Source organism: Prinia subflava, chromosome 7 (assembly GCF_021018805.1).
Source record: "Prinia subflava isolate CZ2003 ecotype Zambia chromosome 7, Cam_Psub_1.2, whole genome shotgun sequence".
NCBI lineage: Eukaryota > Metazoa > Chordata > Aves > Passeriformes > Cisticolidae > Prinia > Prinia subflava.
In genome coordinates this window covers 8,472,482-8,497,882 of record NC_086253.1, presented here as the reverse complement: position 1 = coordinate 8,497,882, position 25,401 = coordinate 8,472,482, and the positions used below count along the sequence as shown (strand labels likewise).

The window sequence follows — 25,401 nt, the reverse complement described above, 5'->3', positions numbered from 1 at the left end:
TGCTAAGCAGAGTTTAGCTGCCATACTTTAGCTGATTAGCAGGATCCTTCAACATAAGGCAACTTAAGATATAACACATAATTTTATATTGATGCATAAGGCTAACTTAGGAGGACCATTGGTAAGATTTGTTATTCTATCCCTATAATGATGAATCAATTCTGTAAACATAAAAATTAGCTTTTCGTATCTCTTGTGCAACATATCAATAATAGAACCCAAACAATGAATCACTCACACTGATTTGAGAGGTTTTTCAGGATTCAAGATCTGCAAATAAGGTTTAACACACAAAGCCCATAGTTTGTATAGAGAGAAATAAAAACTGCATGGAAGTGTCTAGCATTTGTAAATGCCACGGCCAGCATGGCCAATGTTTCTGTATTAACAGAAATAACACCAGAGACTTGGATTCTGTATGAAAATGCATGAAATGCACTCCCAAAGAACAACATTTTTGCTATACTATAATGATGCCTTTTTATAGGAGTTACTTCCAAGTTACATACATGAATTGCCTAGGAACCCTGAAAGGCAAGTATCTTCTAGCATCTGTAATGAAACATTATATTTCTTTATTTAGAAAGCAAACAGGGCACCATTAAAATTACTGTATAAGTAATCAAGAATCTGACCAGACTGACTGATTGATTCAGAGGCTTGAAATTTAGTGCATAATTTAATTTGGATTCTACTATCTTTAGCATGCTGGTCTGTTCTAAAAAACATTCCAAATGACAGAACAAAAAGTGAATCAAAGCTTCTCATTCAAGCACAGCTTATTTTGGGATCAGAACAATTTTAGTTCTGAATTAAACCAAAGAGTCTAGTTTAAAGGAACCCAGCCCTATACCAAATTCACACACAACGTATCTAGCAGAACAGATGATTCTTTAAGCAGGTGCTAGTGAAACAGGTTTTATGTACAACACAAGTTCCTAATGCTTAGTTTGCATGTCTGGTGGAAAGCAGTGGCTTGAGTTGTTCCCACAGGCTTTCACAACACTGAATGTTTAGCAATGAGAGTACATTTCCAGCTCCAACTCCATTGCAGGTTCTTAAGTCTTAAAATCTTTTCTTGATGCATGCCATAGTAAAGAAGGTCACTGATCTGTGCAGTCAATCCACTGCAGCTGCAATTATCCATTCATTAAATACATTAAACTATCTTCTCAAGTACTAACATAGTAAAACCCCAATCTTTGGAGATTAACTATCAGCAACAAACCAAATTAGAGCTGAGACGAGTGAAAACCAAAGGAGTACATCAATACTGCCTTCTGTAACTGAGATGTAGAACTGGATGATAAATGATTAACATGAATTGTACTCTGAGAAGTCACCTCTGGCAATAAACGTGAATCTAAGACATGTCTAAAAACATCTTTGTAGCCAGATAGAATTTGTCTTCTGAATGTCAGCCTGAACACCAGTTTGCAAAATAAAAATGGCAAGACAAGAACTTACCTCTCTGTAAGCCACAAAAAGGAAAAGATGAAAGACAATTTGAAAGCAAACAGTGGCAAATATTTAAGATGTAGTAAAAATGGTATAAGACCAAGAGGTGTGACAGGTTGTATATTTTTTACACAGGCTTTCTCCCTCTCAGCTTTGTATGTAAATAGCTTTAACTTGGATTTTAAAACTTTTGTGCAAGGGACCTGTCTTCTGCATATCTGAAGCATCTATGATGGTTATGGATCCTTTATGACAATGATTAATAAATATGATAATTAACAATAAATGCTAATAATGAATGCAGAATTTGATCAGAGAGTCTGTAAGCAAAGAATTTCCTTTTTGATCTAATGCTATAATGTATTTAAAACTTATTATTACTATCATAAAATCTTCATCCTAAAATATTGTTAACTTCTAGAATAAGACCTTTTCACATTACAGATGATATTCAAGGAAAACTACAGCCCTAATATGGGTTTAGATGAGAATGAGAAACAACTTTAAGTGGCAAGCTAGAATGATTCTAATAACATCAAATTAGTTCTGATTAGCTGAAAAGGAACAGAAGAAAGGCAAAATTTCTTTCTATATATATATTATTGGCTCTGAATCCTGGGGCAATGCTGTCAACACTACCCTATGGAGTGTCTTCAGCCATAAATGATGAAAACGATTTGTTAAATCTGACGAAAATTATTTTCAAGAATTAAAAGGAAATCCTAGCTCCAGTGTAATCCTTGACAAAAGTCATACTGATTTATAAAAGGGCTGTGTTTTACTCTCTACTTGTTCTTCTCCTCAAGGGCTGGCAAAATAATAATGAAATTGCAATGTCTTAAATGTCACATGCTGTTTTATACTGACTTTAAAGCAGCTGCTCGTCCAAGTTCTGCTCTGAATTGGGAAATCTGGTTCAGTTTGTCTAGAATAAGTTGTTCCTTAGCTTGTTTCTCATGAATTATCTGGTCTCTCTTCTCTTCCTCTGCTGCCTTCTGCGCTTCCTTGAGTAGGGCGAGGCGTTCCCGTAGTTCCACTATTGACATTTCACCAAATAATCCATGGCCACCAGTCTAGAGAACAGGAAATATAGGTTTAAATAACACTGTAAATACCAAGAGGAGAGTACATGAATAAAACCAGAATATTTTGATTGTGTTCCAATTCACACTGAATATATTCTGATTTCCAGAAATATAGGGCTGGTCCTAAAACTAACTGGTATTTAAAGATGGTTTTTAAAATCTAGAGCATATCTTTCATAAAACATTTAAAGAAAAAGCATTGAAAAATATATAGAAGATTAATCATAAATACAATATATTAGCTCTCAAAAAATTGTACTTGACTTTTAATTTTAATTAGATTTTTGAATTTTAATGTGTAAAACTACTTTTTTTTTTTAAATGTGTGAAACCAGAACAGATTTTACACTAAAAACATGCATCTTTTGTATTTATCCATTTCCAAAGTATGCATTTGATCTATAATCTATACTGGTATCTACTATTTTTATCTGAAATGTCTAGGACTAAACAATGCTGTGTTCCCAGAAAGTTCAGATCATAATGCCAAGTTTAAAATATTCAAACCTGAATGTTTAATGAAGGCTTTTTAGTATCCATTTTGCAATATGAATGATAATGAGCTTCTGAGATCTAAAGAAAGACTTCTGCACTTTAGTTTGCAAACAAAGATGGATCATTTCCTAACAGCTTTGTGAAGGCTTTAAGTTTTCGGCCCTTGCTCTTATATATACTTTTCTTTTCTTTCAAGACCACCATGAAGCTGGGTCCTTAGGTGCCACTTCTAATCTCCAGGGATTGCAACTCAGCCACTGCCCTGGACAGTCTGTTCCAATGCATGACAAACTTTTCTGGGAAGAAATTTTTCCTAGCACCCAATATAAGCCTCCCCTGGTGCAATTTGAGGCCATTTCATCTTGTCCTGTCACTTGGTACTTGGGAGCAAAGAGCAACACTCACCTTGCTGCAATCTCAGTTCACCTGCATGTATGGAAAACTTGCACAAACCCACACAAATAGTGAGCTCCCGTGTAGCTTTCTCTGCAAAATTTAATCAATTTCACTCCGACTAATATTATTTTTGTCTATCTTAACACAGTTTTGGTACACACCTTTGGTGTGTATCTTGTACCATAGCACATTAAAAAAAATCCCCTTTTATTGAATACGAAGTGAGTTGTTGGCAAAATACTAGTGACCTTTCTGCTTGTGAGCTTTTTCCAAAACTGAACATGAAGGGGAAGGGAAAGAAACTGGAAAAGAGAAGGATGCTCCATCATAGATGCTCAGACAGTCAGTTTGCCTTGAAGAACTGACTGTAATTCAGTCTCTCTTCCCTGGTCTGGGATGCCATCTAAGCAGTCTAGTCAGGTGCTTGTCCTCCAGTGATCATTCTCTGGCTCTTCTGAGCAGTGGTCCATGAAACAAATGGAAAGTCAAAAAAAAATGAAGATGACAGTAAGGGGAGTGGGGCATAAGTGGCCAGGAACAGTAAAGCCACAAAATAGAATATGACAACCAACCAGGCTTGGCTTTCTCTGCCATAAGATTTCCAGCAGTTTTGGTCTCCATAGCTTCTTTTCCTAGAGCTCCAGAAGTTGAGTTAGTAAAAAGTGACCATCATTGGTTTTTCATTTAGAGGCTGGTTGTGCAATATTGTCTGAGTGATTTCTGCTCCTGTGCTCCGCACGTCTGCCAGTCACCAAAACAATGGTCACCAGTAGCATCAGTAGATAATTGGCAGAAGAGTTCAGTGTTATGTAGTCTTTATTTTTACATAAAAATATGCACTTTTGAAAAAGATGTACTACCATAGGTTAATGTAATAATATTTTGGTTGTTTTGGGTTGACAGTTGGACTGGATGATTTTGAAGGTCTCTTCCAGCCTTCCTGATACTGTGATCTCCTGAGCTTTCACTTTAGAGTGATTTGCAAATAGCAAGTGCCATATTACTTGGTTTCTAGTTTAAAAACTAGTCAATGACCATTGAGTTGTATTCACAGGAAGTAAAAGGGAAATGTTTTGCAACAGGGTATATCCATCTATCTATCTATCAATCTATCTATCTATCTATCTGTATCAGTGGTAGTGTTTGAGCATGACAAGCAAACATCAAACACGTCTAGGAAAGAGAATTTGGTCAAGGCATAGAGTGGTAGAAGCTGAATGCTTTGAGTGTCTGCATTTCAAAAATGCTCAGTGAAGCCAGTGAAGTAGTTCCTAATATAAGAAAAGTTCTATACTCATGCAGTAGATACTGCTGGTGTTCAAGCAACTAAAGTACCATGAAGGGAAGAACTGGTACTTTAAAAATCAGGAGAATGAATAGGAATTTTGTGGACAAATATTTCATTGCACTATGCCTGAAAAAGCCTTTTGTAGAAAGAAAAAAAGGGCAAGCTATCACCAAAAGTGTGCCAATTCACTGGAGTGCTACTGTAACAGTCAGTATAAAGGAACAGTGAAGTTGTGATGAAGAATCACAGAATGATTTGAGTTGGAAGGGACCTTAAAGGCCAGCTAGTTCAAATGCCCTGCCATGGCCAAGAACATCCTCCTGACCAGGTTGCTTCAAGCCTCATCCAGCCCAGCCTTGAACACTTCCAGGGATGGGGCATCCACAACCTCTCTGGGCAGCCTGTGTCAGTGGATCATCACACATTGTTAAAAATGTATTCCTTATGACTAATCTCCTTGTGTGCTTCTGATTAAGTTAACAAATAAGATAACAGATTTCTGGATGCTGCCTAAGTCTGGGCATTGCAGAGCCCAATCTCAGGCAGATGAGTTGTTGTGCATCAACAGCAAGTCCAAGGAGATTGAGATACAGTTAATACAGTTACTGTAAACTACAGACTTACACACAAAAGTCATTTACACAGAATTGTAAAAACTCAGAAGGTCTGGGGTTTTCTTGACCATCTCTTTCATGTACCTGAATGCTGACAGTTTTGAAAGCAAAGGAAATTAATCTTGCTAATTACCATGGCCACCACCACTGCAATATGACTAACTACAAATCAGTCCAAACTTTGTGTTAAGTTCTTACCCTGACTGACAAATATTTGATTTGTGAAGATGCACAGAACATCTTGTAACCACTGTCCAGTCTCTTTTTGGAAGATACTGGGAAACCCAGATCCTATTGGCAAAATTCAAAGAAGGTTCAAGAGGACTAAGATTTCACTTGCCATCAGAATATTCTTCTTGATAAAATTTTCATTTTCTAGACTTTGTCAATGTTCCATTTGAGATCTAACTTTTGTCATGCAATATGACAAAATACGACACGTATGGAGTCACTTTGTACTTCATCCATCCGGACTGTGACATATCTGCAGTACACAATCCCTCTTAATGTGTGAAACATACACAGTACACACTTATGTAAAAACAGTAGTTTTTCCTTTTGAGCTTACCTCTGTTAAATCAACAAACTTGTGTCTGATGCTAGGTGCAGACTCAATAGCTCGTATTTGTTGAACTTGTTCATATCTTTTCCTATTCTCGTCCTCCCTTTCTTCTAAAGCTTGCCGCAGAAGTTCTCCACTTTCTTCACAAACTTGCTGAACTGAAAGATAAGAATTAATCTCAGTTAGCTGTTTGCCTATTTTAACAAGTAGTCCATCTGGAGGAAAATTCATATGCATTCATGAATAATGATAATAATAATGATCTAAAGGTACTTAAGGGAACAGTCTGGTATTGGTGGGAGGAATCATTAAAGAAACAAATGAGTATTTCCCACCTCCACCATCTATCCTTCTATTCAGCACATAAATGTACTATATACATACACAGACACTTTGAATTACTGCTTTGTAATTTCTGTTATCATTTGTACATACTGTTTCATTACTTAATAAAAGGATATTATAAAATAGAAAAGATTTATAGTTTTCCAAGCTATGTATATCTTAGAAAAAAAAATGAATTGCAAAGGCTGCTAGGCTCTGCTAGTCCATTTTGGAGTGACTAACACTCTTTGCCTGCCTCAATCCTTATGAATACAACTATGGAGATACACAAGCAGAGAAGTCTGCATTTGACAAAAAGTAGAGTCATTTACATGTGCTACTTTTAGATGGAAGGGAAACTGGTTGCAGAAGATTAGTGATGTATTTCTCCTGTTTAAACAAAGAGCAATTCCCGTGACCAGTAGCTTAGAATTTCTGATCTACCCATTACCAGCTGATTCCTGAATTCATATTCATACATTCATGGGAATGTATAGCCTGGATCTTTCCCTCAATTTCACTTTCCCTTCTGTAAAAATTGTAATTGGCCCACTAAAAGAAAGATGAAGTAACTTGGGGATATTTAGCATCGCCTCTCATTTTTCTGGCAATATATATACCTATCTGTTGTTTGTATTCCTGGATCTTTGCTTTTGCTTGCTTTACATTCTTGTGTCCTTCCATGACCTGTTCCACCAGCTCTTTCATTTCTTTCTGTTCCTGTAGACATTTCTCTGCATACAGGTGCATCAGCTCTGCTTTCTAAATCACAAAAAACCAGGTGAATACAAATCCTGATAGGTGGTGATTTGAGTCCCTTAAATCTTTGAAACAGGGCAAGGAAAATTGGATTCAAACTATTACATCATCCACAAAAGTAGTAAAGGACAAGTAAAGGCTGGGGACAAGAAAGAGACCCAGATTTAAAATCCCCTCTCTGTGTTTTATTTACACACAACTGCCCTGCATGACATTTTTACAGCTATTTTCCCTGACTCCCTTCTACATGTTTCCAAGAGCAAACAAAAAGAGTTATTTCTGTATCTGGTTGTGAGACAGCAAGAAGTGTGCAAATCTAATATACTGCTAGGTATGTGCCTGCAGGAACTTCTTGGGCTCAAGTCATAGCTCTGTAATGTCAAGTTAAATTTTGGGTACCATGTTCCTTTCTTTGTCAGAGGAAAGGAACAAGAAGCAGGAAAATTGATTTTCCCAAACTAGATTCCTTGCTGTTCTTCCTGTTTGAGATGGAAGACCAGAGTTTTAAAAGAAGGAAGCGGGTCAGCATGACAGCTGAACATTGGGGAATGGGCAATTGGTGTCCAGTACATCTGGAAATCTGCAAATGGATAATATGTCCTGCTTGTTGACAAGAAAAGGGAGCTACATGGAATTGGTTGGGTTAGAGCAAGTCTTATTTGCACATCCCCAAACCTATTCATTTTGGGACATTTCTGCTAACAAATCAAACACATATGCTCTGAAGTCGAAGAGAATATAACAAATGCAATTTTGGAATGAGTATGAACAATCACGCTGTGCTCAGTTGTACACACTAGGGTTCACATAAGTTCTTGCTACAGTCTTTCTAAACAAACGTGAAGACTCTATGCCAAAAAAGATTGAAAGGTATTATAGGACAGAAAAGACACTCATTCAGCAAATTTCCTTTTGTAGCATGGTCTTGATGAAAATTTTGTACATTTGTGGTCCCATTTTATGTTGCTGAGACACTGCACTGACTTTTGTGAGATGGTCGAGAGACAGGTACTGGCCTACAGGGCACAGCAACAAACTGGACAAATAGAAAACAATGTGATGGTGTCTGTGAGAAGTTTTAAATCCATAGTAGTTGGTGATACTTGATCACCTGTTTAGTTTATAAGAAAAGCACTAGGAAAATGTAATGTGAGTTGCGAAAATAACACAAAGATCTAGCAATGATTTTGAGAAACTGTGATTTGCCAGATTGAAAACAGTGTGAAAATATTTCTTGGCATAAATATTCAGTTTTCCATATATATGGATTCAAAGAGGATTGTCTGTCTGAATTTTTACCTAAGAGAGATCTAGTGTGTCAGATAATATGAAGTAAATTGAATTATATCAGTAATTATAAGAAACCAGTTATATATTGTTGATTTCAATGCTAATGATGCTTAGTGTCTAAGTATCTGCTCCAAAAGGATTTGCATAATGACAGAATATAGGGGAGCATACTTTGACCTTCTGCTGTTATTCAATTTACTTGATGTAAATCAAAGTTAAGTGTAAATCAAACAAAAAATCCTTGTAAAAAGTACTTTCATGTATAAGCAAACCTTGCTATGTCTGGAAGTTATAGCCCTCTTTTTCCTTTGTTTGCAGACTCCAGTGAGTAAAGACACTGCATAGGATTTTACACCTCTAATAGTAGGTATCATCTGTGCTATGGTTTGCACAGATTGGAAGTCAGCAAAATTTGAGCATCCCTGTATGTATTACCTTGTCTCTCAATAGATCAGCTTTCTTCTTGTTTTCTTGGATTACATTCTGATGGGCTAGAACTGCCTCTTCATAGCTCAGTTTCCCTTGAAGCCTCCTACACTCCATTTCAGTCAGCTGTTCTCCCAAATCTTTTTCACGCATCTGTTTCTGCCATTCCAAGAATTCAGATAGATCCCCAGCCCCTTGTTGCAAATTTTCAATTCTGCAAGAGAGAAAGAAAGAGTATACTGTTCTAGGGATCTGGCAGGTAGCCCTGCCTCAGTTCGTAAAACAATTCCAGTAGCCTTTGATACAAAGTGTTTGATCTCTGCAGAGAAAAAAGGCAGTCCTCACAAAGTCATTTGACAGAAGTATTTTAATTCCAGTCTAAGAAGTGTTCCTACTATGTGTAAAGCCTGAGAAAGCCAGACTGGAATAAAGTGCATGAGAGCATGGACCTGAAAGTTTTCAGTAAAACAAAGCCCCAAGAGAGGGCAAACTTTAGCTGTGTATGGATTCTCATAAGGAGCAGAGAGAATCAGAGTAAAGGGATGTACATTTTCTCAGAGGACTGCTTTGCTTAGAGGCAGAAAGAACAGACAACTTTTCTCTTTGGCAACCCTCTCATTCACTTTAACACAGAGAACAAAAAACTTTTGCTTGACACTATTTCTGTTTTGTATTTTGTCAATTAAATAATATTGCTGTAATGAGGCATTCAGCTCAAAAAAGTATTCAGCTGTTAAGCAAAGTCACATCCCTATTTTTTGTGCTCAGCTGAGAGAGAAAAACATAGCAAAGCCCTGGGCAGGCCCATCAAGTCCTGCAGCAGAGGAGGGAATGAGCCAATAATTAGGGCACAGACACAAACATGGAGTCAATTGCCTCCTACTGCTGCTCCCCAATGCATATACATGTGATACATTTATATATATATTTATCTCTCTCTATATATATCTGTTTTGTGTTAAATGCAGCTGAAGTTTAAAACTCACTAAGATAAAATACTGTCAAGTTAGAGGGAACTATTCCTTTGCTGAGTGGAACAAATTCTGCCAGCTACAGTGAACAGCAGCATATGTAATATGGAAGAACCTTAATATACATGAATAGCTGATAACAGAACCTGAGTGATGTTTAATACCTACCTGCTGAAATCCTGATGCATGAACCAAAATCTGCTAGGTCCAAAGATCAAATCCAAACTTACACAGTCTTTGCAGGGTTTAAAATGCTATCAATATTTAGTACTTACCCTGCTAAGCTGGCTGGATTAGAAGTTATACTAAAACAAGATGACATGATACGAGTTTTATCTTTGTGAAGTCTTTTAGTGAAAATGTTATGTGATTCTAGTTGTAGAATACAACCTTCAGTGGCCATCCAGGAGTCACCCTCTCCCTAGTAAACATCCTCTGAAAACCTGTGTTGCCGACATTAGGAGGAATCCTTATGTCAGAGTTTCTTAGAGTGCTAAATGCACAAAAGGACCTGCAACCTCTTATTACCCCCTTCCCCCTCATGTTGGATTCCCTGCTTATGTTCAAGGACAGCTCTGCTGCAGTGGGACTGTCTAACACTGGATGGGATTGGAGGGAAAAGAACTGTGTGAGGAAGAGCTATGAGAAGTCCTGGTTGGTGTGTGTGCAGTTTCTTCCCAGGAGACACATTTAAGCCCAGCTTAACTTGCCTAAGCTGCTCCATAGAGCAGCCTGCACCCAGCCCAGGGCTGGGTTGACCCTGCCTTCTTGTCTTGGCTTCCTGGCTGGACTTTGGCTCAGACTCGTCCCTTTGGACTCCTGTAGCACCCTTGGCTGACCCTGCTGTCTGTCCCTGGATCTGTCCTGCTGCCTGCCACGGAATCATGGAGCTGCTGTCAGTGAGGACACTGTCCCTACATGTCCTGCTGTCACTCTCAGCTCTTGTCTTATCTTGCTTTGAGGAACAGCACATTCTTAGTGTGCTATATCTTACTGTGATAGAAATGGACAGGTATTTTTATGTACATATAAACAAGTATCAAACTTGGCACGTAGTTGACAACAAACATTGAAGAAAATTGAGATGTAAATTGAGATGTATGAAATTATGTGGCTTCATATAGATGCATCTTGTACAAAGGACAAAGAAATAGATGTGTATTTGGGTCATTATTTAGTCCGGAGAATTGGAATAAATATAAAAGTGATCCCTGTTGGACTTTGCAAGTGGACACCAGCCAGAATGCTAAATCAGAACGCAGTAACGCTGTACAGAATCTACACAAAAAGAATTACTTTACTGTAGACTTTTTCTTCAGTCCACCTCAATCCACTTCTCTTTTCATTTGTCAACTGTTTTTATTGAATAGAATGCCCTACAACAGATCCATTAGTTTAGTTTACCTGGAATTTACTTAATTATTTTTGATATGGTTCATTATCCTATATCCAGGGATGTGCAAAGCAATCCTAGGTGGAACGTGGTCCTACCTTCTGATCTCCTCTTCCAATTTCCGCTGGTAGAGGGCATCCTCCCTCAAAATAGCTGCTGTGTTTAATTTAACGGGTATATTGTCAATCTGTCAGGAAAGGGAATGTATATCCCATAGTTAGTAATGTAAACCATAAAGCAGAGTATAAAAACATCTCAGTGGGTTAAATAAATTGACCCAAGACAACATAAATTTTGCTTAAAGTATTCATCTAGCATTAATCTGACATTCACAATGAAATTGCATGCTGCTCATAAACCACTCAAGCTGCTTAAGAAATCAGCAAAGTCCCTCAAGTGGATTATAAATTTGTAATCACTCTTAGACCATGTCAAATCCCATAGAATGTCTTCACTTCCTTTCATATTTTCCAATGCTCATATACATTGTGCAAAAGGATTTGATCTGTTTTGGACGAAGACAATAAACTGCCTCTCTGAAAGATGGTCAGTTAGCCAAAACAATGAAGTAAAACAAAAGCGGCACCTGGACAGGAATATCTTAGAAGCATTTTATAAATAATCACTATGACAGTGTAGACGAATTTCCAAGATGACTGCAATCACCCATTGCCATATCCATTTTCTAGATAAGTGAAGAACAGTCCTCAGTGACTTTCAGGCCTCAGGGTGTAAGTTGGGCTGGATCCTGTGGCTGCTTTGTTAGCTCTTTAAAGTATTGTGTTAAGACTGACTCCCACACAACTTCAAATGAGGGGGGAAAGGATCAGTTTCTCTGCTAGTTGAAATTGTTCCCTGCACAGGTAGGGTATTCAGAGAAAATGGGTCAGCTTTGCAGACACACGGAAGAGACCTGATCTGAACCAAGGCAAAGCAGTGCTGCTGAAACAAGAACAAGGATCATTCCTGCAGAAAACAAAGCTTAATCATAACACGTTTGATTTAAATCCAGACAAGTTCTGTGCTCAGAATTCAAATATGTAGTTAAATTCCAAATGAAGAACTTAATGAGTAGCTGAGAAACAGATGCACAGAATCACTCAAGCTACATACTGCAAATATTGTATGCAGAAATGTGACGTCTCCTGAAATACATAACTGGAAAAAGCATGAGTTATAAATGATATTAATTAGGTAGGTTGAGGATAGCAAACACATTCCATCACCTAGAATTCACTAAGTAAAAGGATGTTTTTCACACAGATAGCATATTTTAATGCAAAAAAATTAATTACCTGTCAGTTTCTTGACAAAATAATGATAGCTTGAAGGATTTAGGAAAAGAATCCAAACCAATGCATTTTATTTCTTTTGTTTGACTTACTATGACTTCTTAATGCCCAATGACATTCTGCCTTTTGATCTGCATCTCAACACATCTCAAAGCTTTCTGCCTTATATGAACAGTTTGTATTTTATGCCTGTACTGTGTATAAAATGTTTCCTTAGGGAAGACATTTTCCCTGACACATGTAGATGTTTCCACAGTTTTGACAGTTTTCTGTGTCTACAGATTTCATGTTCTCTATTTACCAACTATAATTTGGATAGAGAACTGAACTAAGAACTATTATGGAAATACCTTAAACTTGAGTTTCACAGTTTATTGACCAGAAATCGGACTGACAATGAAACAGAAATATGGCAATATAATCAAAATAACTAGGAATCCCAAGACATGTGCAGGCAGGTATAAGTAAACCGAATAGATTCTTCTATGTCATATAGTATTCAAGGAAGTTCTGAATTTTACTCATTTTCTTCCTGTTGTGAGATATCTTTCCTTTTTTCAAGATCAGAAAATGGAAGTGGGAAAATTACAGAACACTAATTCTTGTGGAAAAATATCATATTCACTATTGCCACCTAATGAACATGCAACAGCTCACCAAAACCAATAAATATGTAAAGAGCAAATATGATATGAGCAAGAGGCAGACTGAGACAGAGTGATGATGCATTTGTACTGTCTTATTCTCCCAGTGAAAACAATGAATAGATACTTTGGAACAGCAAGAGAAATAATTGCTGCTGCACATAATATATGTCTCTAAAATGAATAAAAATATATTTCATATATTGTGGGTGTTCTAGAAAGGGGAAAGCAAAATACTACTAGATTAAAATATTATATAATTTCGTTAATTTGAAGATAGATTAAAATTTTACATATATATCTTGGATAAACCATCCTTTTAGGATTTTTTTACTCAAAGCTGCACAGGCAGGAAGGCCTGTGGAACAGGCCTATTACAGGAATAAAAAGTATTTTCAAAATCAATATCAATATGCCTATCTCTGCTTGAAAGTTACAGCAGCATCTTGAATATCACCTAACTAACCTTAAGGCAAATGTGTTTAGACAAGATAAAACTGTTTATGCATCTAGAGAAGATAACAGCAAGTTTTAGGAGTGGCCAAAATCAATGCCAGAAGATGCCCAATACATATTTTTCTTGATGCAATTTAGGCAGATGGGTTGACTCTTGTTAGTCTGCACTAAACTTTTATTAGTTTATATTAACAGGAAGGGCAATGGAATATACAGAGTTCTGAACTGAGCCTACGTAATTACAGGTCACATGAGTTTGTTTTGACTGTGTAAATGTTTCCTGGTTTGGGGCTTTTTCTTTTTGTGCACAATGAACTAGGATCTTATTACCTTACTGTAATTTAAATGCTGCTGGACTGTAAACAAGCAGACTGAGTAGCTGATACAGTTACTAAAGATAACTTCAGTGTGCGATAAATGCCAGACAGGCTTTAGAAATACTTGCCAGATGCCCAGTCCCCCAAGTGGAGAATCAGTCTTTTCACAGTGTTTATGAGCTGTACCTAAATGCATAGTTTTAAAGAGTAGGCAGACCTGCTCACAAGATTTTTTGAGACACAATACAAGCACAGCTGAAATTACTCTGCATAAGAATTTGAAACAAATGAAAGGTGCCAGATTGAACAATATAAGAGTGAAGATTATCTGTAGTGCAGTTATTGCAGAAACAGCAAATGTGAGTTTTGATGTGTTCCACTTGAGGCTGAACAGCTCTTTTCCCATGTTTACAATTCTCTGACCCTTGAAAATTCTACAAGAGAAGCAATCAGGATAGTGGATTTCATGACCTCAGTATGTGTCTGAAGGAAACAAGGCAAACATCCAGCCTGATTGTATATTGTGTATCAGACAGTCATTAGCTGGAATGATTGCTCAGCAGTCTTCAGGATCTCATTTTGAAACAGTGATGTACTGATGCAAGATTCTTCTGTCCTTATGCTGAGTTCTTAAACCAAGGTTTCATAATGCTTTTTTTGCTGAGGGCAATTCTCATTTCATACTATTTTACATAAAATCTTTTCCCTTTGTAGCTGAAAACACTGTTAAGGCAATATAGTTAGATTGTGTACACAATATGGTTACAACTGCATGCAGTTTACCTCAGGGAACCAAAAGGTTCAGGGATCACCCTGACCCCACCCAGAAGGTTTTGATCACCCAGTCTCACGCAGGACCTCCACTCACACCATCTGCTCACTGGCCTGGGAGCCCCAGTTAGACTTAGAAATGGGTTTCAGTTTCCATTATGCTGGGAATTCTTCCACTCCTGGTTGTCTCTCCATTTCTGTCTCCTGCTGTCATGGACCTGGGTTGCTGTTGTAGCTTTGTGTCCTGACTGGACTTTGGGTGGGCCCCAGATCTGACCTTGTTTGGTCCAAGGGTGACTTGCTGTCAGCAGAACCCATCACTGCCACCAACCTCCTCATATTCACATACTGTGTCCTGCTTGGTGAGGCCACTGCCTGTGCTGTCATCACCTTTGGCTCCTTATTTCTCTTCTGTCATGGAGTAGCCCTGCTCTTGTCACTCCCTGACCTTTCTTTCTGGATTATTAATGGTGCATAGGACAAAATCTATGAACTATAGACCTAATCCATGCCACGTTCCTGGCCAAAGACTTCAGCGTAAAAACACGGATTCAAGTCGAGTTTCCATCATCACAAGATTTGCATGTGTGTCAAATTTTCAACTATGTATGAAAACAGTTCTTTAAAGGTTACTCACCTTGCTTTGGATCTTTTGAGCCTTGAATGCTGGTTTACTCTCCATACTGTCATGTATGTTCTGCAGTTCAAACCAAAAATACATTATTTAATTTCAGAAACAAATTTTCAATTACTTAGCAAAAGATACTAGGTATTTATCAAAACTAACACTTGAATATTCGTCAAATATTTTTTTGGAGAGTAACAAATACACAGGGGACATATTTTGGAATTGTAATATACACAAGAACTTGCTATGTACACTCAACCTAGTGAGAATACAACCATATAAAGGCATATTGACTAAATATACCAAATAACCAAATATTGACTAAAATAACAGTAAGAAGTAACAATAATTCTTTCTTTGACTATGAAATACTATTTACATATATATATTAATATATTCAGCTTTTAACTGAAATACATACTGAGAGGACAAACTAGGATGCCAAAATACATTTCCTGATGCTTATTAATTTAATGATGTTAGCTATAGGTACTGATGTGAAACTGTCTGGTATCATGGGGGTGAATACAGTGAATAGAATATGCAGCAGTGATGCTGAAATGAATATATTACATACATAGTTTTGTGACATAACTGTGAACTGGGAAGCAACCAAAGCAAAGGTTCTTTGAATGGGACCAGTATTCCCTCAGCTTGGCTGCTCTGTGGCATCAAAATGAATGGAAAAATAATATTTGGATTTAGAGAAATATTGCCAGTTTGGAGATTTGTTGGAGCAGTTTCACAGAAAGGTTGCTTGTCTCAAAATTAGGAGAATAATAAAGCAGCACCAGAAGTATAAGAAAAGGGGGTTGTGCATTATGCATACAAAGAGGCAAATGTTGGTATAGGGATGTGAAATGACACTATAGCTATAAATCATAGCACATAATTCTTAAGCCCAAATAAACATAATTTTTTCAAATACTCTGAGATATCTTTAAATATGCCAGTCATATTTCATCTTCCTACTGGGGAATTTTTCAATATGTATTTTGCACCATACCTCTCTCTTTTCAGGCTTGATGGTTGCACACCTGAACTGGTTAGTATTTGCTTTCAGGAGCAGATCCTAAAATTAAAACAATTATCTTAAAGACTGTGGTACATTTAAATTCTCTAAGAATAATTTTACGTCTTAAAAAGTCTTGTAGCCCCAACCACTATATTCAGAATCACAGAATGGCTTGGGTTGGAAGGGCTCTTAAAGATCATCTTGTTCCAAAGCCTCTGCCATAGGCAGGGACACCTCCCACTAGACCAGGCTGCTCAGACTTCCATCTCACCTGGCTTTAAACACTCCCAGGGATGAGGCATCCACAACTTTTCTAAGCCTCCTGTGTGAGTGCCTCACCATCCTCACAGTTAAGACTTTCTTCCTAATATCTAATCAAAACCTACCCTCCTTCAGTCTGAAGCCACTGCTCCTTGTCCTGTCACTACCTGCTCTTGTAAAAAGTTTCTCTTCATCCTTCTTGTGGACTCTCTTCTGGTACTGGAAGACCACAGTTAGGTCACCCTGAAGCCGCCTCTTGTCCAGGCTGAACAATCCCAATCTCTCAGCCTTTCCTCATTGAAGAAGTTCTCCATCCCTCTTGGTGGCCTCCTCTGGACTTGCTCCTTCCTGTGCTGGGGCCCCAGGGCTGATGCAGCCCTGCAGGTGGGGTCTCACCAGAGCAGGGCAGAGGGGCAGAATCCCCTCCTCCCCTGCTGCCCACGGTGCTTTGGATGATCCCAGGACAGGGAGGTTTCTGTGAGTGCCCATGGCTGGATCATGTCCGGCCTCTCACCCACAGCACCCCCAAGTCCTTCTCAGGGCTGCTCTGGATCTGTTCATGCCCAGCCTGTGCTGACCCTGGGAGCTGCCCGACCCAAGGGCAGCATCAGCACCTGGTCCTGTCACAGCTCCTGAGAGTCCCACGGGCCACTTCTCGATGGAGTCCTGTCCCTCAGGAGTGTCAACTGCACCACCCAGCTTGGTGTCATTAGGAAATGTGCTGAGGGTGCACTCAATCCCTTCATCTGTGTCATTAATGAAGATGTGAACCAACACTGGTCCCAAGATGGATTCCAAAAGCTTGACTTAGTAGTTAAATAAATTTTCACTTCTGAACAAAGACCTGAAGTAATCAAGTATTATTTTTCTACACAGTTTTGCCTGGATGTATCCTTTGCACAGGACATCAGGCCTTGGATAGGCCTGCCCATACGAAACATGTTGCTTGTCCAGATAGCAGCTTAAAAGTATCATAATTATCCATGGCACATCAGTACCATTGGCAGTAACTGTTTCCAGACAGCTGACAAACAATGGCTATGGTTACATTAGAGAATTATGATCAAGGGATCACTGAACCAGGGATGCACACAATAGGCACAGCCCTGGCATTAATGACCCAGTCATTATATAGGGAAGTACAGGCAACCACATTTCTAGTTTTTCGGATATTTATCTCTAATCAAAGCTGGGAAATACAGACTAGATTTTCTAAGGGCTTTCTGGGCAGCAGCTGATAACATCAGTGTTTCTATAACTGTCTAGAGTGTGGCTTCCAGTGTTCTCATTCCTCACAGATGCTCAGATGTGGTTCTTACAGCTACAGCTTCTGCAAAAATGCTATGAAACAAATGGCATCTTTCATACATATTTCTGCTAGGACCCATCATATCAGCTTGCTAAGCAAACAGTCTAGGGAAGTGACCTTTGTGAATGCTTTGGATGCCTTTAATAACATTCCAGAAGTGACAAAAACTGCTGTTATTGCAACTATAATTTCTGTGGTGGTTTATCTTTGTTTCTTGTATTAATGCATTTTCTTTACTGAAGAATGTAGCTGGTTAAGTGATTTTACAGTTGTCATAGATTTTTGATGGTGTAGGCACTGTGATATTTGGCTTTTCTTTCCCAGCTTTTCTAGACAATTTTTTACATGCAAATAAGCACACAGACAAATAGATGTGCTTTGCCCACAATATGAAAACTGTAAAAGGATAAAAAATAATGTTGTGTTGTTTTATAATGAAATATCAGGCATGGGCCAGCAAAAAGAATGCAAAGTTTATCCCCCTAGAATCTGTCACACTTTAAAGCTTTCACTCCAATGCCCCTTTCACTTGGACAGGAGTTCAGCCCAGAACAGTAATGAATGGCCTTGTACTGGCTAGTGAAAACTAGAGTCAGGCTTTTTCAGAATGGGGGTGGGAGCATGCTAATAAAAAGCAGTCACATGGCATACCTTCTATCAATTTTATATTGGTATTTGATGACTGCAGTGTGGGAATGGGGAAAGAAAGTGAAAATGGACATTTCATTAATTCCTTTCCAAGGAGAAGACAACAACAAACTGCTTTAACTATGAGCTATCTCACTGAACAAGATCCAAGTCAAAGTTTGGATCAAATAGCTAGATCTGTTTGTATTTTCCAGGCCCTCTCTTCTCCTGCTGTCTTACCACACACAGATCATGTACTCTGTTTCTTTATAAACCAGGATGACTTCTCACTCTTATCTGCTGAAGGGAATGTATGAAGAATATGTAAGAGTATGAAATCTGCACAAAAAAGTAGTCAGAATCTGCTGGTATTTTAAAACAGTGAATAACATGTGGTTATTTTTCCATTACTACAGAAAAAAACCCCAAAATATTGAACCTATTTTGTAATTCTAAGCCTTAATAAATACGTGACTGCTTTATAAATCCACATGTCCATAGGACTAGAAGAATCATTGTGAAGAAAAGAAAATAATCATGTTTCTGCTACTTTATATGACTGCTTCTCTTATGGTACTTATACAGTGAGTAAAAGGTGGACCTTGTCCTGGACAATTAGTAATAAAATAAAGGAAGTGGGAAAAGGGTGCTAAAGCAGAGTAGAGGATACAAAACTCATTACTCTAGAGAAAAAGCCACAAGCTATTTAATTGCAAAGTAGATATGTTTCAGATACAGTTCTAAGATTTGTGAAGATGGAACAATATAGAAGAACCAATTCAGAAAGAAGGAAAGGATAGAAGAACAAAATACACTTACTTTTGCTTTTTGGATATTTTTTGTTTTGATTTCCTCTAGTTGCTTTCTTTCCTTTGGAGGCTTATAGATGCTTGGAGGAACCTATATTAAAAGACAAAAATCTCTACAATATGGGATATAAAACATTCCAAGTGACACATTCTTGCAAGCAAAAAAAAAAAAAAAGAGCTCGTTCACTTTTACCACAGAACAGCAGCAGTTTGGTTTTTTTTTTAATATTGATTCTCTTCTATTAGTGCCACTCTAGAAGACAGGGACAGATTCCAATTAGTTGGAACTACCTAGCTTTTTGGTTCTGTTCAATATAACATAACCCCTGGTCAAAAGACTAGAAAGAAAGACAGATTTGGAACTAGCACAAGGAAGGCTAAAGCAATAATAAATCCTATAGGCCTTATCAAGGGGAGAAAAATGTTTCCAGAATGGGAACAGTTCTGTTTGGCATTTCATAAACTTTGCTTTCAGATCAACAACAGCCAGATAGGGCAGCTGAATAAAGTTAAGCTGTGGCACTGTGTGTGGTAGTAGGAGCAAGTTACAGATTCTAAAGAAGTTCAGGAAGAGAAACACCTTGAAGCTGAATAAACACCCAGGAACTTCATTGTAACTGAGGAGGTCTTTGAGCTGAAATAGTGGGGCCCTGCGAAGGAAGCTGGAGAAAAGCAGCAGCTGTCCCATCCCTCTGGTCTTCCCAGACTTCAGTGTTTAAGCACTGCTGGAAAAAATACACTGGGCAAAAGGGCCCTTTGCTCTGATTTACTATGGCTGTCCCAATGTCCTTGGAAGGGAAAACCACTGGAGGTATGGATTAAATGTCTGGGAGGTAAAGGACTCAGAGAGTCCTTCTAGCATTAGTCAAAGATCTGGGAAAGCAATCACATGTCAGCTAAAATGACCAGGACATGACTGGCTGTCAATTGGATTACCAGGACACTAGGGACTTCAGGTTGATTTCTGTATTTGCTTGAGCAGTATATTTATCCCAGAGTAAGCCCTGAAAAAAGACTCAATGTCTCCTTCCTGTGTGGGTAAGATAGTCTGACAGTTTACTGGACATCTGCCTAAATATTTATCTTGCTAAAAATGTGCTAGATCAATTAGGAGTTACAGAACTAATGCAAGAATTAATGGAGAAAACATAAATTCTGTCTTGTACTGGAGGTCAGTTCAGGGAACATGGGAATCCCATCTAGCTTTATTGGACTATATAATCACAGAATCACTAGGTTGGAAGAGACGTTCAACATCATCGAGTCCAACCCAACCCTAACATCTCAACTAAACCATGGCATGGAGTACCACATCCAATCTTCTTTTAAACACACCCAGGGATGGTGACTCTACCACCTCCCCGGGCAGACCATTCCAGTACTTTATCACCCTTTCTGTAAAAAACATTTTCCTAATATCCAATCTATATTTCCACTGGTGCAGCTTCAGACTCTATCCTCTTGTTCTGTCAGTTGCTGCCTGGAGAAAGAGACCAACCCCACCTGACTACAGCCACCTTCCAGGAGGTTGTGGAGAGTGACAAGGTCATCCCTGAGTCTCCTTTTCTCCAGGATAAACAACCCCAGCTCCCTCAGCCATCCCTCACAGGGTTTGTGTTCCAAACCCCTCACCAGCCTCATTGCCTCCTCTGGATGCGCTCAAGCGTCTCAATGTCCTTCCCAAACTGAGGGGACACAGCTGGACACAGCACTCAATGTCCTTCCTAAACTGAGGGACCAGAGCTGGACACAGCACTCGAGGTACAGCCTCACCAGTGCTGAGTACAGGGGCAGAATGACCTCCCTGCTCCTGCTGGACACACCATTCCTGATCCAGGCCAGGTGCCCTTGGCCTCCTTGGCCACCAGGGCACACTGCTGGCTCATGTCCAGCTGCTGTCACCAGAACCCCCAGGTCCCTTTCTGCCTCGGCACTGTCCAGCCACACCATCCCCACCCTGTAACATTGCAGGGGGTTATTGTGGCCAAAGTACAGGACTCAGCACTTGGAATTATTAAACATAATCCTATTGGACTCTGCCCATCCATCCAACCGTTCCAGATCTCTCTGCAGAGCCCTTCTCCCTTCCAACAGATCAACACACGCTCCCAGCTTAGTGTTGTCCACAAATTTACTAATGAAAGACTCAATACCCTCATCCATGTCATCAGTAAAAATAGTGAACAGAGCTGGCCCCAGCACAGATCCCTGAGGGACACCACTGGTCACTGGCCCCCAGCTGGGTGCAGCACCATTCACCAGCACTCTCTGGGCCCGGCCATGCAGCAGTTCCTGACCCAGCACAGAGTGCTCCTGTCCAAGCCATGGGCTGCCAGCTTTCCCAGGAGTGTGCTGTGGGAGACAGTGTCCAAGGCCTTGATGAATTCCAAACAGACAACATCCACAGCCTTTCCTGCATCCACCAGGTGGGTCACTTGGTCATAAAAAGAAATCAGTTGGTCAAACATGACCTACCTCTCCTAAACCCCTGCTGGCTGGGTCTGATATCCTGGCCATCCTGTAAATTCTGCATGATGAGACTCAGTATAAAGTGTTCCATTACCTTACTGGGTACTCAGGTCAGGCTAACTGGCCTATAATTACCAGGATCCTCCTTCCCACCCTTTTTGTGAATGGGAGACACATTGCAAGCTCATCTGCCAGCTCCCTCATCACCCCGGGATGGATCCCATCTGGGCCCACAGATTTATGAACATCCAGGCAGCTCAGCAGTTCTCTGACTGCCTCCTCCTGGATAACAGGGGACCATTCTGCTCCCTGACATCTCCACCAACCCAGAACTACACTTTCAAAAAATCATGAATTTGATGGACTTCTCACTGCCTTTGCTATGTGATGTCTTTATCTACAAGTAAAACAAATGCACAAACAGAAGCAGCTAGCAATTAAATGCACTGGTGAAACTGCTCAAGTATTTTTGTGAGCTTTTAAAGTGAAGTAGCCGTGAAAGTATTTCCCAGAAGTATCTAAGAATTTTTATTATGCTTTTATGGATGGAGAAATGAAAATCTGGAAGATTTGCAAAGGGTTCCACAGGCAGTGAGTATCAGTTTATTTCACTCTTCTTCCTACTCGTGTGCTTTACCTGCAAACTGCACTGATCTGCCAGAGTAAGCTGAAAATCTCTCCTCAGAAAGTGCTATGCTTATTCCAAGTAATGGAAGGAGAAGACTTTTCCATCAGCTATTTCAAAAACATTATGTGCCTTGTGATTTTACTCATCTCATGGGGATGAGTACCAAGCAGATAGACAGACAGACAATACAGCGATTACCCAACTGGTGGAAGAGGATAAAAAGTCACTATAAATAAATTGTAAATTACAGCAAGAGAGAATAAAAAAGGCCAGACTGTACCTACTTAATCCAAATGTGAAAAAGCGGTTTGGGAATAAGAGACACCAACTTTGCTTTCCCTCACCAGGCAGTGGTTAGCTTCACATAGCCTGTGTGACACCCTTTAACCAGAGGATTATTTAGGGAGTAGGTGCCACAAGAAGTTTAAGGAATAAAAAAAATGAATACTCACTTTGAACTTTGACACTCATCATGCTTCTATTTTTTAAAGTTACTGTCATAAGATGGACAAAGGAAAGCTAATGCAATGCTATTGTATTATGCATTTCTATTCTTATAGATAAGATCACAAATATATTGGTGGGTCTGTGTATTTGCAAATAAAATCCTCTGTACTGGCTGAATGATTGCACCCATTTAATTATTTTAAACAATCAGCAACTTCACTCATGAAGCACAGCTGAAATAATAGAAAAAGTATCAAAAAATACATTAAATTTGGCTGAATAGTGTTACAATAACATCCCAGTACAGCCTTTTATTTTAAATACTCAAATGGTTTACAGGTAATTTAAAAAGAAAATGATTGCATAATCTTATTATTTTAGTATAGTGTTGATATTAAAAGAATGGGTTTTGTCAGTATAGGCCAAGATACCCAAGAAAGTTGAATGTGTCTAAATAATTTTACACGTTATCAGGTTTAAGCACCTGTCTCCATTTGTTTCCTTTGCAAATCTCAAGGTAAAGCACTCATTTTTCCTTGTAGAATTGAATTTATTAATGTGTGCGTGCATATAGGCATGCTCATGTCTGCATCCACGTGCATGTGTGCCAAGGCCAGTGGAGACACAAATTTATAACCTTTAGACCAAATATTTGGAGTGAATTGTTTTATTAATTAATGTCAAAATTAAAATATTTTTCCTTTTTACTTAGTGTCCCCCATTTTTTATGAACGTTTATGATGATGAATGATTATTCTAAGCTTCTAGGCTTAGGTTACTCCAAGACCAGTGGGGAATGCCATTTTATTATAGGTCACTAAGACAACTGCCCTGCCTTTTGCAATAGCCCAGAGCCTGGGAAGGGAGAGTGTGCTCAGCACACAGGACAGCAGTGCCATCCCAGCTCCTGACCCCATGTCTGTGATGCATCTCCTTTTACTTGCAAAGAAATGCCTGGAATAAAATAATGCTAGAAAGCAATACCTAAAATAATAATTCTGTTATTCAGAATGAACTAATTGCACCACAGGGTTGCAATAACCTACTGCTCAAATTCCAGATGCCTCCACATAGTTCTGTGCAGCTGTTCCAATGTGGAGCAGTAACTGTGGGTAGTGACTGCAACAGTCCCTGCTGATAAACCACGTGAAAAGTTCTTTGACAGGTGCATAAGAACATGAATAAAAAAGGGATATCTCATAAAAGGAACACTTTTGTGAGAAGATGGATAAGCACATTTCTGCAGCAGATTATGGGATGTAATGTGGAAGAGCTTTATTTCTTTGTGTTCCTCTGAATTACAGAGAACCCTCCAGCATGCAGGAGCCACACCTATGGCTGGCTCTCACCTTACTGACCCTTTCCTGCCATGTGAGCTGTGTCTTCAGTCTCTGTTCATTTCAGGATGTAAATTGGAGATACTGGTAACCATGTGGCAAAGTTAAGTGAGTCTTAATTTGCTGAGAGAGGTACAGAAATGAGTAGAAGATATATCACTACTACACTAATGGCTTTACATTCACACAAGCTTTAAATTTGCAAACCAGGCCAGAATGCAAACCAAATTTAGTACAATGCAAACAACACAAACGAACTTCACTAAATGCATCTGCATTAAAGCAAATTTATTCTAAGAGAGGCTGCACAGCATAAAGTTCTAAAATGACAGCAACATGACTCATTCCTATACTGATTAAGTAGTTATTAAATGCAGTTTTTCAGAGCTTGGTATTAAGCTGTTTCAATGTAAAATCCCATTAACTGTGTAACACACTACCATTAAATTGCCCTGCCATCCTAAGATGTAAATGGTTTCTAAGAGCATTCAACACATGTATTATTTAAAACCTGAAGTGCTAATACAAGATGGCAGATAATGCCCAAATCTATGACTTCTAAGCCCACTTCTCACAGAATTTAAATACAGATGATTTTGCAGTCTTTATTAAGTTACTCACAGTAGCTTGATCCCAGATCCTGTTTGCTTTACACCAGTGAGATAACATCAACTGTGGGTCTCTGATTCGTACTAGTGTAAATAAAACACAATCTGAGATAATAAATAACTTAGTATTTCAAAGACAAATCTAGCCTAATTTTTACATGAGCAATGAATTTAAACTGAAAGCCTTAATTTTAGAGATTTAAGACAAAAATAAAATTCCACCTTCAAGGAGGAGCTGCAAACCTAGAGTCCATCTCATTTCCAGTGGAACTGCTTCTCTATTTATTTTTATGAGAATTCATTTATTTAAAAAATCTAAATTTATGAAACACTTTCATTTGATTGTCCTTTTCCTACCTCCTTCAGTGCATTATCCAAAGCAAACATCTTACAAAACCAAGGGCAATCAGAAACATTCATATCAATGCTATCATCAATTTATTCCCATTTTGTAGTTCTACTTCTAAAAGTCAAAAAATGACTGTGCAGGAACCAAACTTTTCCCTTTCCTCTGGCTGGCTTATAAATTGCTTACAGAACACTCACTGAAAGGAAAATAATTAGTTTGTTGTTTTTTTAAGAAATCTGACCTTTAATAACATAGATAATTGCCAAAGTCCTCTCCAATCTGTCAAAGGTTGTAGATTTTCTATAATTGCTTTAAAGAGATTAACTCCCCTACCAAGATTTTGTGCACAAGCATACATGAAATTTAGTGTCTT

General features: G+C 38.7%; 1 protein-coding gene across 2 annotated transcripts in view; it reads right to left on the bottom strand.

Moving 5' to 3' along the window:
* The window catches only part of CFAP99 (cilia and flagella associated protein 99), a 55,893-nt gene that overhangs the window by 5,300 nt on the left and 25,192 nt on the right, over window positions 1–25,401 (bottom strand). For both annotated transcript variants that reach the window (XM_063401492.1, XM_063401493.1), the window contains exons 7-14: window positions 19,201–19,281; window positions 16,176–16,241; window positions 15,179–15,238; window positions 11,160–11,248; window positions 8,707–8,911; window positions 6,843–6,984; window positions 5,905–6,056; window positions 2,326–2,531 (exon numbers count right to left, since the gene is read on the bottom strand). In XM_063401492.1, the coding sequence (XP_063257562.1) occupies window positions 2,326–2,531; window positions 5,905–6,056; window positions 6,843–6,984; window positions 8,707–8,911; window positions 11,160–11,248; window positions 15,179–15,238; window positions 16,176–16,241; window positions 19,201–19,281 (1,001 nt within the window). The remainder of the gene's footprint in view (window positions 1–2,325; window positions 2,532–5,904; window positions 6,057–6,842; window positions 6,985–8,706; window positions 8,912–11,159; window positions 11,249–15,178; window positions 15,239–16,175; window positions 16,242–19,200; window positions 19,282–25,401) is intronic.